Source organism: Copadichromis virginalis, linkage group LG9 (assembly GCF_057382275.1).
Source record: "Copadichromis virginalis isolate Kocher_CV1m ecotype Utaka linkage group LG9, C_Virginalis_male_GT1.1, whole genome shotgun sequence".
Taxonomy (NCBI): domain Eukaryota; kingdom Metazoa; phylum Chordata; class Actinopteri; order Cichliformes; family Cichlidae; genus Copadichromis; species Copadichromis virginalis.
In genome coordinates, this window is record NC_140626.1 from 1584619 (window position 1) to 1600803 (window position 16185).

The 16185-nt window shown below is 44.0% G+C and overlaps 1 protein-coding gene across 8 annotated transcripts in view; it reads left to right on the top strand.

Annotated features, from left to right (window-relative positions):
* Window positions 1-16185, top strand: part of LOC146701080 (polypyrimidine tract-binding protein 2-like) — a 37321-nt gene that overhangs the window by 11806 nt on the left and 9330 nt on the right. For 6 of the 8 annotated variants that reach the window (XM_085467415.1, XM_085467416.1, XM_085467417.1 and 3 more), the window contains 3 exons: window positions 3505-3620; window positions 5456-5489; window positions 6111-6203. In XM_085467415.1, the coding sequence (XP_085323541.1) occupies window positions 3505-3620; window positions 5456-5489; window positions 6111-6203 (243 nt within the window). Of the gene's footprint in view, window positions 1-3504; window positions 3621-5455; window positions 5490-6110; window positions 6204-7216; window positions 15069-16185 lie in introns of all 8 variants that reach the window. The other 2 variants (XR_014922129.1, XM_085467421.1) reach the window with 2 other exon arrangements.

Below are 16185 nucleotides of genomic sequence, written 5' to 3' on the forward strand. Positions count from 1 at the left end.
TGACCAGCTTCTCGAAGCATTTGCTTACGATGGGGGTCAGGGCTACAGGTCGCCAGTCGTTCAATGAGGAGATGGTGGAGGATTTGGGTACAGGGACGATGGTGGCCATTTTGAAGCAGGCTGGGACTACAGACAGAGAGAGGGAAAGGTTGAAGATGTGCGTGAACACTCCAGCCAGCTGAGCCGCGCATGACCTGAGGACGCGGCCGGGAATCCCGTCCGGACCAGTAGCTTTGCGTGCGTTCACCTTCCTGAAGCACTTCCGCACATCCTCCTCAGACACAGTGTGTGCACTGACGTCATCCGCGGTGCGCACACTGTCCGGTCTCATGGTGTTCGCTGTGTCGAATCTAGCGTAGAATACGTTTAGATCCTCACACAGAGAGGCCGTGGTCTGCGGTGTGCTGGTTTTCCCTCTAAAGTCTGTGATCGTGTTTAGTCCCTGCCACATACTCCGAGGGTTGTCAAACTGTTGCTCCACCCTGTCCCTGTACTCACGTTTGGCTGCTTTGATCGTCTTCCAGAGTTGGTAATGTGCGTGTTTGTAGTCCGATGTGTTCGCGGAGGCAAAGGCGGTGTTCCGTGCCGCCAGTGCCGCGCGAACATCTCCGTTAATCCAGGGTTTTTGATTTGGGAAGGATTTAACTGTTCTGGATGGGACGACATCTTCCACGCATTTCCTGATAAATCCACAGACTGAGTCTGTGTACTCATCAATGTCCCTAGCAGCCACGTTAAACACTTCCCAGTCCGCGTGATCAAAACAGTCCCGCAGCGCAGACTCCGATTGGTCCGTCCAACAGTGCACCGCCCTCCGGGTTGGAGCTTCCTGTTTCAGCTTCTGCCTGTAGGCGGGCAGGAGCAGGATGGAGCAGTGATCTGATTGGCCGAATGGGGCGCGGGGGAGGGCTTTGTACGCATCCCGGAAAGAGGTGTAACAGTGGTCGAGTTGCCGGTTTCCACGTGTGTTGAAAAGGATGTGTTGATGGAGTTTTGGTGAGACTTTCTTCAGGTTTCCCTTATTAAAGTCTCCGGCTGTGATAAACGCTGCCTCTGGGTGTGCGGTTTCCTCACTGCTGATCGCGCTGTACAGTTCCCTGAGTGCTCGGTCAGTGTCGGCTTGTGGGGGAATGTAAACAGCCGTAATAATCACTGCTGTAAATTCCCTCGGTAGCCAGAATGGCCGGCACTTAATCATCAGGTACTCCAGGTCCGGTGAGCAGAAGGATTTGACCGGGTGCACGTTCGCATAATCACACCAGCTGTTGTTGATCATGAAACACACACCACCGCCTCTGCTTTTCCCAGTAAGATCCTGTGACCTGTCCGCGCGGTGCACAGAGAACCCCGGTAGTTGTATTGCGGAGTCCGGTACTTTGTCCGATAGCCAGGTTTCTGTGAGGCAGATCATGCAGCAGTCCCGCATCTCTCACTGGAATGAGATCCGTGCCCGAAGCTCGCACAGCTTGTTCTCCAGAGACTGCACATTAGCCAGTAATAAACTGGGTAACGGTGGTCTGTTAGTGCGCCGTCTCAGTCGAACCAGAACGCCAGATCTTCTCCCTCTGCGTCGGCGTTTGCGGCCTCCAGGGCCAGAGAACAAAGGCGTCTCAGGTGAGATGAATGGGGGGTCTGCAAACGGAGCGTCCGTGTTGCAAAACTTGAACTCCGGAAAGTTATAAGAAAGACCGTCTTTTATGTCCAGTAAGGTTTGTCGGTCGTACACAAGGAGACAAGTGCTTCTCGTGAAAAAATAAAGGAAAAGTAAAATTAAACACAGAAGAAAGCCGTTGCTTGGGGGAGCTCACGACGAGGCTGCCATACTCGGCGCCATCTTGTCTTATTGTCTTGTCTTGCAACGCAAGCATTTGCAGCACCGCAAAACGTTCATTCTTCGGTTCCAATAAATTCTTGCTCTTTCTTTGCCCCCCAAAATGTTATGTACAAAACGTGTACAATGCCGGTCCGTACAAAGACAGACTTGATGAAAAGTCAAAGAAAAGATACGAGGAAAAAAATCAAAGGTGTGAAAGTGTCAGACCCTTACGAGTACACAGAGGGACAAAAGACGTTAGCGTGCTGCCTTAACTTTCACCACGCTCATATTTATAATTATACGGTTCTTGGAGTGAGTGCATACACTCATGAAGTTTAGTAACTTCAGGTCACTGCAACAAGCCCAGGTACAGTTTACCGACGGATGGGTGCAGGACCTTGAAATGCACCGTGTAGAAAGTAAAGACCATCGTACGTATCATAAGTTTACCAGTCTCACAAATCGTCGTCATAAATACACATTCGTTAACCGTTTATTAATAGGACCTTTGAGCTCAACGGTAATTAATTAGTAGTGGAAATAATTTCTGGTAGCATCACAGAAATGTAGCAGTGACAATAATACTGTATGCTGTAATCGTACTGGACAATTAGTGATACAAAAACCTGTTTTATCCTGTGAATAAAAGTATATGTTTTTGTCAATGTACCATAATAACAGAAGCGAAATGCAATATTGTGTCAGGACAATTCACTACTTATGCACAATAAATAAAGGAGCATAGCGCCACAATTTCTGTTCAGCGCCAGACTTGCTTGTAACCTATATCACCAATTATGTTAAGAAAAATGACGCATTAACTACAACAGCAGACTGACTTTCGTGTAAATGCTTGGAGCAGACTAACCTGTGAGCTGGAGAGTTCTGGGACGTTATATTTGGTCTTTGAATGGCTGCAATCCAGTCGCGTCTTTGTTACTTCGGAAACATGGCTCGAACAATTTCTCTTCAACGACGTAATCTGATAACAACCGATCTCTTTACCCGTCGGCTTCCCGTGGCTGTCATGTGACTGGCTATTGCAGTTAATAACACAACAGCTTCTTGACATTTTTGTGTTTCTGTTTTATCGCTGTATAACTGATTTTAATTGAAAGCCTGCGTGCGCTAGTACCTCTTGCCACGAGTTCCCAGAATCCTTTGCGGTTTTACCCCTGAGTGACGTCACATTTTCAATCTCTATGTAGAACAACAGTCTGTGATCTGCCCTCAGTTTGATTGGCTCCAAAGCTGAACTGTGTCCCTGGTTATTGGTGCGAAATCACAGCTTCTAAACGCCACTGGTAGGAGTTGGTTGGGTGAAACAAAAACTACTATTCCTACAACTACATGTCCACATTCTTATTTTGAGATTATTTTAAGAGGGTAACACCATTCACCTCGCATGTGATAGATACCCAGGAGGAAGAGAAACACAACCCAGTGTGTCTGGGCTGCATTACTGCATTTGTTACAGTTACTGTGATCATTTTTGGAAAACAATGATAAAGTGCATCCAGTGTATCAGACAGTAGAAAATGTCTTTGTGTATGGTACAAAGAAACAGTTTTGTGTGGTCAGACATGCAGGGTTTGAGAGGGTTGTACTGTGTTCTTCCCATGATGTATTGTCACCATCATCAACATCGTTAATGATTTTCCACTCCGTGATTGTCTGCTTCCCGTCAGGAGCTCTGAACCCTCTGAGTGCGGCGGCAGCTGCTGCTGCTGCAGCGGGCAGGGTGGCCCTCGCTGGGCAGACAGGCTCCAGTGGGGTCCTGCTGGTTAGCAACCTCAATGAAGAGGTTAGTAATACTGACACCAGTAACACCAGTAAAATGGAAAGTCTACAATTAAAACTCCACCGCTCCTACACACCACCTCCATTCATCTGTTCCTGTTTTTTCTGTTGCTCGCTGTGGGTCAGTTTTTCTATTTCCAGATTTGTTTTCTTGTGCTTGTCATTAAAGATGTGTATAAAAAAACTCATGTTTGACACTTGAATCTGTTAATCTTGATAATTTACTTTGCTTTTGTGTGAGACACACACAGACTGAACACACAGTTTGCTTTTCATGAACTTTCTAGTCTTAGAACTGCAGGAAAAACAAGGCTTCCTTTATGTAAGCTGTAGTTTCCCAAAGGTTCCTTTGATTGTATAATATTTGTTCGCATTCAGATAGCCTGTTGCCTATATGTGTTACCTCCTAACCAGCGTGTGTAGACATCATTTTCATTGTAATCACTGAGCTGTGTGGAGCAGTTGATGTTCTACATCTGGGCTCCTGTTGTAGGTCTAGTTTTATAAAATACTTTTCCTATGAACATTTCTTTACTGTAATTTTGTGTTGTTCTTAAAAGCAAGAACTTATTCTCCCCCCCTGTTTTTCCTTTTTTGGTCCACTTGGTGACTGCAGGATTTGACGTTTATTTCATAGGCACCCGAACCCTCTCCCCTCTTTCCTGTTCTGATAATCAAACCTTCCCTTTTCTTGTCAAACTGCATCTAACTCTGCTAACTGTCTGTCTTCTCTTTTTCTCTCTAAGCTCTCCTCACCTCTCCTCAGCTCATATGAAAGCTCATATGAAATCATTCTGTGGTCTCCTAACTGTGTCTAAGCCCTGGGAACAAACACCTGCTGCTTGCTCTTTTATCCCTTTTCTTCTGTTTTTGGTTTGTGTGTTTAAACTGATTTGGCATCTGACTTGTCTGCTCTGCTCATCTCTGTGAATGGTTGTGTTATTCTGCCTTTGGACAGTATCTACACCACTTAAAGCCCTGATGCTAAGATACTGTGCTCATGCTTTCTTTTAGCTTTGTGGATTTGTGTGAATGCCATGTTATACTGAAGTGGCCTTCACATCAACTCTTTCATGCAAGATTTTGTTGCCTTTTATACTGCATGCTATCTAATCTCCTTGTGAACTCGTGTCACACCATTGCTGAAAGACATTCAGTTTTCTCACAGCTGCTGCATGTTCTATTTGTCCCATTGTTGTGAATGAGTTTGAATATTATTATGATTTGAGATGAATGTACCTTTATCCCATGCTTGTCTAGGATGAAAGCCAGTTTTTTTTTTAAACTTTGCTCTATTTTCTCCAAAGACAACATTGATCCAAGCCATTATCTCTGACCAAACTACTTGCATTATTCCAGTGTACTGACCTGTATTTTATTTTTTTTGTCCCTCCCCATTCCTCATTTTTTAAATCTCCTTACCCAAATTTGCATTTGCCTCCCTGATTTCTCTCTCTCTCTCGCTCGCTCTCTCTCCCTCTCGCTCTCTTTCTCGCTCTCCCCCCCCCCCCCCCCCCCCTCTCTCTCTCTCTCTCTCTACCCTGCTCCACCTTCACTCCGTGTGCTGGTGGGGATTTTATAAATTTATAACCTTCAATCACCCTTTCTTCCTCCCATATTAACCAACCCTTCTTCCCCTCCATGACCCCTCATCCACCGCTTGCTCCCCTCCTCCATGACCCACCACCTCCATCACTCTCCGGGGAAAAACAAAAACCACCATTCCTCCTACCTACCTCCGTTCTGGATCGATCTGTCCATCTCTACCTCCGCTCCGCTCCGACTCTTCTACCTCTCTACCTGTCTCACGCTGCTTGTTGCTCTTCTCTCCCTCTAAAGATGGTTACGCCCCAAAGTCTGTTTACCCTCTTCGGTATGTTATCGTTAGCTCTCTCTCTCTTCTTTCTTTAGCTCTACTTTTCTTTCTTGTATCTACTCTTTCTATTCTACTTTCATTCTGACTTTTTGTTGTTGTTGTTACTATTATTATTGTTGTTGTTATTATTATTATTATTATTATTATTATTATTATCATAGTTATTATTAATATTGTCATTGTTAGCATTACAAGCTTCTCTATATTTGTTTGCTGATTGTAGATTTGGTCATTTTGAATCCTCATTGACCGCCTGTTAATTGGTTTGGGTTATGTCATGTCATTACTTTGCCCTAAAATTTACTACTTAGTAAGAAGTTAATGCATGTCTAAGCCATTGGTTTTTGCATGCTGTTTTTATTTTTAGCCATCTCACATAGCTTGATAACGTTTCTGCTTAGAGGGTGCTTCTTCTTTATCCTTTATCTGTTTTTTCACACACTTTCATACACCTCACACTCTACAGTCTAAAATAAACCTGTGTTTCTATGCTGTCGTCTCTGCTGTACCTTGTTTTTAAATATCCTTGTCTCCTGTGAAACCTTGAGATTTTTCTAACTGCCTGCTTTTTTTCGTCCCAACCTCTTCTCCTATTGCCGGCTTCTGGGTCTGTCACAGGAGTGTATGGTGATGTCCAGAGGGTGAAAATTCTTTACAACAAGAAGGACAGTGCTCTCATACAGATGTCTGAGTCCAATCAGGCCCAGCTAGGTAAGTGGATATCTCTGTTATATGGATGTCTGACTGGTCTGTAGTGCAAGTCCCATAGTATGCTGTGTAATAAATATTTTGGTCCTGTGTTGATCATTACACTTTTCTTAAATATAATGCAGCACAGTCATTACTTGCCAGAGAAAGTAATTCTGTTACTTTTTTACTCAGTAAAATGAGCTGAAACGCAGGCTTGTATAATTGGCAGCTAACAATATAAACATTAGAATACAGTCCCACACACCAGCACAAATGCATATCGTGAGGACACATACACACTGTCTTTTAGTTTTTACATAAGAACTCAAAGCAAAGATGGCAACCAGTGATGTCACTGTAGAAATGGTAAATATCTGTATTTATAATGAGGCGATCGTGGCTCAAGAGTTGGGAGTTCGCCTTGTAATCAGAAGGTTCGAGCCCCGGCTTGGACAGTCTCGGTTGTTGTGTCCTTGGGCAAGACACTTCACCCGTTGCCTACTGGTGGTGGTCAGAGGGCCCGGTGGCGCCAGTGTCCGGCAGCCTCACCTCTGTCAGTGCGCCCCAGGGTGGCTGCGGCTACAATGTAGCTGCCATCACCAGTGTGTGAATGGGTGGATGACTGGATGACTGGATATGTAAAGCGCTATACAAATACAGGCCATTTACCATATATAGCGCTTTACTAGTCCCTAAGGACCAGTGTGTTACTAGTCCCTAAGGACTAGTAAAGCGCTTTACATATCCAGTCATCCACCCATTCACACACACCAGTAGGCAATGGGTGAAGTGTCTTGCCCAAGGACACAACGGCCGAGACTGTCCAAGCCGGGGCTCGAACCGGCAACCTTCCGATTAAAAGATGAACTCCCAACTCTTGAGCCACGATCGCCCGATAGAAACACACGTATAGGTAGAAATAGAGGCTACAGTGCTCAAGCCTGACTTCCTCATCCTTTTGTTACACATGGTTCTGGGTCAGCATGCACTCAGCTTTTTCATTGGCTAGCTCTGTGTCTGCATGTTTTCTGCAGGTACTTGCGCCCCAGTACCAGGGTGGCTGTGGCTACATTGTAGCTTGCCATCACCAGTGTGTGAATGTGTGTGTGAATGGGTGGATGACAGGTTGTGTAAAGCGCTTTGGGGTCCTTAGGGACTAGAAAAGCGCTATACAAATACAGGCCATTTACAGGCCATTTACTTTAAAAGAGATGAAGTTAGCATTGTAACATGGTTATTTGTCCTGGATGCAGTTTGCAATTTACCAGCAAACTGTTATCCATTTATGCAAAAACAAAATAAAAAAATAAAAATAAAGAGTCCTTCTGTGTGTCATCATACAGGACACTTAAGCCCCTTTTCAATTAGTACCTATTCAGGTTGGCTCGTCACAGTTTTCAGGGTTTGCCATTAGGTCATAGTACCAGGTAACAGGTCCTTTTTTTAGCACCTACTTGGCCATGGTTCCAAATGATCCCAAAATGTGACGTCAACAGACTGCATGCCACCAGTTGGCTAGTCAGTGGCGTCACGAGAGTGTCTCATTCATGAAAATCAAAACCGCCGTTTTTAAAACCTGGCAACAAAGGAAATGGCTAGAAAAAACAATGCCATGGTCCACAGACTGAGCAGCAGGCATATCGTCGCCTCGATGTCCACTTTGTAGTGTGCGCGTCACATACTAATTACGTCATGGGACGCTCAGCTGTGTTGCTATAACGATGGACACGCGCAGTTCTTCCATTTCTAAGACTTCCTGTTGCCAACAAATCTGTGAGAAGGCAAGGTAAGGAAGACAGAGCCTCTGCAGGACTACAGCCAGGGACATGCTCTGTGATCCACATGGGGTTGACATCAACTGCATCACTGACTACATACATTTCTGTGAAGATACCTAAAGCGCCTTGAGGCGACTGTTGTTGGGATTTGGCGCTGTATAAATAAAATTGAATTGAATTGAATCCCAGCCAGGACTGTATGCTGTTTTTCCAACAATAAGTCCTGGATCAACATTGACAAGAAGGCCCTGCTGAATGAGTTGAATGTGGGGCTAATAAGGTGTAGATGCATACAGACCAAAGTCCATCTGAATAACACCAAAGAGGTGTGGAGAGATGCAGCTGATGCCCTCAATCAGATAAATTGGCAGTAGCCTGCACACAGCACGAACAATGAACTGACTCTCTATCTTAACAGGGTCAGTACTGGGTCCCCTGCTGCCAGTCCTCATACCGGACTGTGATAGTAGGGATGGGTATTGTTTAGGTTTTATCCGATACCGGTGCCAAACTGGTACTTTTGAAACGGTGCCAGTGCTTAAAGAATGGAGAACACAAACTTTGTCCATAAACCTCTTAGCAGTCTCTTTTTTTTCTGCAAAATGATAACCAAGTTAGCCTTTTCTGTTGATACAACATACCTCCTTTGGTTGGAACCGGTGCTTAAACAATGGAAGACACAAACTTTGTCCTAAAACCTCTCATGTTTAGCTGTGTTTGGTTTTTTTTTTTTGTAAAAGGATAACAATGTTAGCCTTTTCTGCAGCTATCACCTTAAAGCACTTGTTGCAGGCTGCTGAGTTTGCATCTCTTGCTGTGTACAGCCAGACTTTTGACCGCTTTGACCATTTTTAATCTGTAGCTCTGCTCTAAAAGAACATACGTACCGTACCGCCTACTATCCTTGGAAAGGTAAAATGATTGGCTAGAATCCAAAGTGTATGACATCTCAAGAAAAAAAAAAAAGCACTGAAATGTGCGCTGCTTTTCGGTCTGGTTACTACCGGTTATGTCAGAACCGGTGCCATAATGGCACCAGATACCGCTACCCATCCCTAGTGATTGGTGTCCAGCTAAGAGCGTAAGTGTAGGGACTACACCAAAGCAAAGCTATAGACCCTGGTCGCATCAGGTCTGAATGACTTCAGACCAGTTACCTTGACGTTAACATGTCATCAAGGTGCTGGAGAGACTGGTTCTTGCCCGACTTAGCTTCCAGGTGAAACATGCTCTCAACACTCTTCGGTTCACTTACCAGCCTCTTGTGGGGGTGGATGATGCTGTTATCTGCCTGTTGCAACATGCTCGCTTTCACATGCGTGGAACTGGTAGCATTGTGAGAATCATATTACTTGTCTTTCCAAGGAAAAACAATTCAAGTGAGAAGTTGCTCGGGGTGGGTATCACCACTTCTCCTGTCTCCTGGATTGCCGACCACGTCTTTAAGGTTGGGCAGGAGTGGTGAGGAACTATGTGGAGAAGTCTGGAAGAAGAGCAAGCATCTTTTATTGTTATTATATGTTCACACATAACGAAGTTTTGTTTTGGTACCTCGGCACACATCAGACACAAGTTGTTGTTTTTTTTGTGTGTTTGTTTTTTAAAAAATACGTGTTTACAGAAACCTATTCCAATTACAGTTATATAACCGATATGGACAATGTGTAGACTTTCAGCTTCCATTTGAGGGTATCCACATTGAAATTGGGTGAAGGGTTTAAGAGTTTTTGCTCCTTAACACGTGCCAAAAGTAATTAGCTAATTGACTCAAAGTCGATTCCATGGCCAGGTGTGGGCAATTCCTTCATTATGTCATTGTCAGTTTAGCAAATAAAAGGCATGGAGTTGATTTGAGGTGCACTATAAAACAGTTGAATGGACACTATCTATGTGTGCAGGAAGTCACAAATAGAATTTAGATGTATTTCACAGATCTGGGGGAAAAGCTCTCCCTCAGTCTGGTGGTGCATGTTTGTATGTTTCTATACTGCTTACCAGATGGAAGCATTTTAAACAGTCCATTGCCAGGGTGGGTGGGGTCTGCAGTGATACGTCAGTGCCGGAGATGGCAGTAGGATCAATAAAGTAATCCGCAAAGCTGGAAGCATCATAAATCAGAACTTGGAGGCATTTGAGTCATTGAGAGACGGGACTGTGCTCCACCATGGATAACCCATCGCACCTGCTCTACTCCACACTTCTAAGGCAGATTTATAGTCTACATTTTATTTATTAAATGCAACTTACACTTCTCTCTTACACAACGCCAGTCTTACATTTACTTTTTTTTAACCAACTTTTACTTTACTATTTAAACCATTTTTACTTTTCATTGTTTTTTGTCACTGTTGTATACTGCAGGAATTATATCTCATAATATAAGGCCCTTATTGGACACCTGTGACACTCTTATTTTAACTGTGTTGTTTATTGTTGTGTATTGTAGACTCTACTATTTTTACTTTATCATGCTGTTGTGACACAAAAAAATTCCCTTATGGGCTCAATAAAGTATCCATCTATTTAACATATTAAAATCCTTTTAGTGCTTTGTTCGAGATCGAATGCATTCCCCTCTCGCCCCTTTAGGCGGTCTTTATCCTCCAAGCTCTGGTCCTCTACCAGAGGCCTGGGAGCTTGAGGGTCCTGCGCAGTATCTTAGCTGTTCCTAGGACTGCACTCTTCTGGACAGAGATCTCCGATGTTGTTCCTGGGATCTGCTGGAGCCACTCGCCTAATTTGGAAGTCACTGCAATAAGTGCTCTGATTACCACTGGGGCCACTGCTACCTTCACCCTCCACATCTTCTTGAGCTCTTCTCTGAGCACTTGGTAATTTTCCAGCTTGGTTAGCCACCACCATTTTGTCTGTCTGTATCTGGAAGTCCCACAGGATCTTAGCTCGGCCATTCTCCACCATTCTTGGGGGCGTCTCCCATTTTGACCTTGGGACTTCCAGGCCATACATGGCACAGATGTTCCTGTATGCTATGCTGGCCACTTGGTTATGGCGTTCAATGTATGCCCTGCCTGCTAGCTTCTTACACCCTGCACTTCTGTGCTGGATTGTCTCAGGGGCATCTTTACACAGCCTGCACCTGGGGTCTTGCCTGGTGTGATAGACCCCAGCCGCTATGGATCTTGTGCTCAGAGCTTGTTCCTGTGCTGCTATGATTAGTGCCTCTGTGCTGTTTATTCATAAGGTTAGTTAGTAGAGTTGCCAACCGTCCCGTAAAAAACGGAATCGTCACGTATTCAGAGAAAATATTACGTTTTGTATTGAGCTGAAAAGGAACACAGTTTGTCCCGTACTTCAGCTAGAATAGAAAAAGACACAAAGCTGGAGTTATTCTGTGTATTTACGCTGCATAACTGGCTCTTCTTCTCTCATTCTCTCTCCTGTTTCTACTTCAATCATGAAACTGATCAATGATCAGCTGATCGGCTTTTCTCTCGTGTTTATTTATCGCCCACTTTGCGCCAGAAAGAAGAAACCAGCGCATGTCGCGTTAAACAACAGCAGCACGTTTAAGCTTGATCAGCTGTTGTTAGAATTTATTTAATATTAATTTCTAGTATCAGCTGATGTTTGCTGGAGCCACAGCTGTAAAAAAGCTGCTGGTCATGATATGGTTTGGTTATCTGGTGAGAGGTAAACATGAAGCTGAAAGCAGGAGATGTCCTTACTGGATCATCAGAGCTGAACAGGTGATGGAGAAACAGGTTTACCTTTTAGGTGACATGAGTGAGTTGAAGGGAAGTTATGAACTGTTTCTGAGAGACAAATAACACCAGGATCCTTTTCTAAGTAGCTGACAGCTGGTAACTGTGCAGGGGCGGATCTTGCAAAGTTTTGCCAGGGGCCAGGTAGGGCATTAACAGGGAGAGGGGGGCACAAAGAAATACTTTTCTTTGTTATTCTCACTTAAAATGTCTCACTTTTATTAAATAATTATCTGAATCTTACAACCAAAGTTTTTATCAGATGTAAAATGTATAGAAATCATACATATACCAACAAGACTGTACATCACTGTCACAACAGCGTTTGTTTTCATTCAAAGGCTTTATGGCTTTTCCTATAATACTTGGTGGGCCAGTCTCTAGTCAAAATGCCCAGGCTGATTTTTTTGTCCCAGCACAGCCCTGGGCACGTCACGCAGTGAGTTAATCTGAGCAGGTGCATTAAAAAAATAAAAGGCCGGGCCAGCGGTGCATATCACAAATTAGCTCGCATAGACACATTAGTTGTGCTGCTTCTTAATGACGGTAACCCCAACTACCAGATTCAACCTGTAATTGGCTAAAAATAACTTAGCCAACTGGTGAGAGGGACGTTGCTAGCTGGCAGTTTTTTCAAGCGATGTTGAAATTTCCACATTCCAACACTTCAAATGCTTCAGGAGCTGTCTGCTCAGTGCTGCATCGGCACCATGGAAATATACAGATACATCCGTAGACTCGAGACAGAATTCACAGGCGTATGGACCAATGTTTTCTTTTCTGATCAAACCAGAAAGCTTTAATGAGCAGCTGGGTTTGTCTTGCCTTAATTTCCTGGACACAGAGGACATCGAAATGCAGCTGATTGAACTGAAAAGCTCGACTCTATGGGAGTCTTTGCAGAACTACGAATGCAGCTGGAATCCACAGCTGTGTGCGTTCATGGAGCTTGCATTTTCAATTCAATTTTATTTATATAGCGCCAAATCACAACAAAAGTCGCCTCAAGGCGCTTCATAGGTAAAGAGAAAAACCCAACAATCATATGACCCCCTATGAGCAAGCAGTTTGGCGACAGTGGGAAGGAAAAACTCCCTTTTAACAGGAAGAAAGCTCCAGCAGAACCAGACTCAGGGAGGGGCGGGGCCATCTGCTGCGACTGGTTGGGGTGAGAGACGGAAGACAGGATAAAGACATGCTGTGGAAGAGAGACAGAGGTTAATAACAGATATGATTCAATGCAGAGAGGTCTATTAACACATACTGAGTGAGAAAGGTGACTGGAAAGGAAAAACTCAATGCATCATGGGAATCCCCCGGCAGCCTACGTCTATTGCAGCATACCTAAGGGAGGATTCAGGGTCACTTGGTCCAGCCCTAACTATATGCTAAAAAAAAAATCAACTGGCATGGTGTCCAATTGTGTGCCAAAATTGGACATTTTTGTACAACGTCTGGATATTCATGTATTGACAGGGCTGTAGTTTTTCATTGTTTCACTTTAGAAACATAAATCTTTGCACAGATGATGTTTATATGTTGGTTACTGAATTTCTGGAACCAAATGTGATCTGAGGCATATTTTTCAATGGGTTATATGCTAAAAATTAAAAAGAAATAATTAGGTGAGGATAAAATCTACTTACTTTTTCTGTGTTCCAGTCTCAGTAACTTTGACACAGTAATATCTGCTTCAATATTTACACCACTGATGAAATTTCCCAAGTGTTAGCTTTATTTTGATACCAATATTGTAAGGACAGAGTTTGTAACTGCAGAGAAATAATAAATTAAATTTGGGCGTTACATTTTCGAGCAGGAAGCTCAGAAACTCCCTTGGGGCTTAAGAGGTTAAGATAAGATGGGGCCTGATTATTTAGGACCTTGTATGCGAGGAGCAGGATTTTGAATTCAATTCTGGATTTAACAGGAAGCCAATGAAGGGAAGCCAATACAGGAGAAATCTGCTCTCTTTCTAGTCCCTGTCAGGACTCTTGCTGCAGCATTTTGGATTAACTGAAGGCTTTTCAGGGAGTTTTTAGGACTTCCTGATAATAATGAATTACAGTCGTCCAGCCTGGAAGTAATAAATGCATGAACTAGTTTTTCAGCGTCACTCTGAGACAGGATATTTCTAATTTTAGAGATGTTGCACAAATGGAAGAACGCAGTCTTACATATTTGTTTAATATGTGCATTGAAGGACATGTCCTGGTCAAAAATGACTCCAAGGTTCCTCACAGCGTTACTGGAGGCCAAGGTAATGCCATCCAGAGTAAGAATCTGGTTAGATACCATATTTCTAAGATTTTCAGGGCCGAGTACAATAACTTCAGTTTGATCTGAATTAAGAAGCAGAAAGTTAGCGGCCATCCAGGTCTTTATGTCTTTAAGACATTCCTGCAGTTTAACTAATTGGTGTGTGTTACCTGGCTTCATGGATAGAAAGAGCTGGGTGTCATCTGCATAGCAGTGAAAATGTATGCTAGTGTAAACAGAATTGGTCCTAGCACTGAACCCTGTGGAACACCATGACTGACCTTAATGTGTGAAGAGGGCTCTCCATTTACATGTACCAATTGGAATCTATTAGATAGATATGATACAAACCTGCTGGGTCTATAGATGGCTTTTTGAGTAAAGGTTTAACTACAGCCACCTTAAAAGCCTGTGGTACATAGCCGATTAGAGATGGGTTGATCATATTTAAGATGGAAGAATTAATTAATGGCAGTAGCTGGTATTTTGCGCCTCTGGTATTCTTTCCAAATCCTTTCTGTGCCATATACTGACCCATGTACCTGTTCATCTTAGCCGCTATGATGCCTGACACAGGCTTACATGTGGTACTCAGGCAGATTATTGGTTGTTAGATGGAAGGGACCGGTCCCTTCTGGGGGTCCGTGGGGATCAGGACTGTCTGGCCTTCGATTAGCCATTCCATGTGTCTCTAATCAACTAGCAGCTCGTTCACTTGTACTGCCACACACTCAGGGAGTAAGTAAAATTTTATTTATATAACACATTTCTAGATAAAAGATCACAAATGGTAAATGGCCTGTATTTATATAGCGCCTTACTAGTCCCTAAGGACCCCAAAGCGCTTTACATATCCAGTCATCCACCCAGTCACACACACATTCACACACTGGTGATGGCAGCTACATTGTAGCCACAGCCACCCTGGGGCGCACTGACAGAGGCGAGGCTGCCGGACACTGGCGCCACCGGGCCCTCTGACCACCACCAGTAGGCAACGGGTGAAGTGTCTTGCCCAAGTACACAACGACCGAGACTGTCCAAGCCGGGGCTCGAACCGGCAACCTTCCGATTACAAGGCGATCTCCCAACTCTTGAGCCACGATCGCCCCAAAGTGCTTCACAAGGTATAAAACAAAAGTTAACAAAATGCACTTCTAAAAAGATGTGTTTTTAGTTGTTTTTTTAAAAGTGACCACTGAGTCTGCAGATCTTGAGAGGAAGAGAGTTCCACAGTCTGGCGGCCACAGTGGCAAAAGCTCCATCACCCTTGGTTTTCAGCCTTGTATGCTGTAAATAACAAGTAGGCCCTGATCACAAGACCTCAGGGACCTACTAGGGACATAGGGCTGTAAAAGTTCAATGATGTAGGCTGGTGCTTGTCCTTGAAGAGCTATAAATGTCAGAACCAGTATCTTAAAATGGACTCTGAATTCAACAGGGAGCCAGTGCATCTGTATAAGCAACGGTGTCACATGGGAGTACTTAGATGTTTTTGTCAGAAGCCTTGCTGCAGCACAGTCACCTTTTCCGCCAGTAGACTTGAGCCATGTCAGAGCCTGGTGCTGTCCAACTCTTCATACTGGAGGCCATTTCTTGGATGTCTGCCGCTGTTCAGGGAGGTCGCAGATGCCAACAGACTTAATAAACTGATCCGTAAGGCCAGCAATGTTGTGGGGATGGAGCTGGACTCCCTCAAGGTGGTGTCGGAGAGGCGGATGCTGTCCAAGATAAAGACAATGTTGGATAACACCTCCCACCCACTCCATGACATGTTGGTCAGTCACAGGAGCACGTTCAGTGAGAGACTGAGATTACCGAAAAGCACCACTGAACGACACAGGAAATCATTCCTGCCTGTGGCCATCTCCCTGTACAACGCATCCACTTAACACACTGTTTGCTGCTACAGCTACACATGTTTCTTTTCCAAATATTTATTTATAAGTGACTTATGTATGTATGTATGTATATATATGTATATATTGTACTATTCTTAGTTAGCGTATTGTCTGTCTTGTCTTAATGTTGGTTTAAAATGGAGCACTGTAACAAAAAATAATTTCCCCCAGGGATCAATAAAGTATTCTGATTCTGATTCTGATTCTGATTGCTGTAGTCTGCCCTCAGATCCACTAGCCACTGAGCATTGGCGTTATGGGTTGCGTCCTTCTCCCATATGCTCTTACAATATTGTTCCGTCTCCAGCCTTGGTGGTACTGTTCTCATATTGTTCCCCTGTTA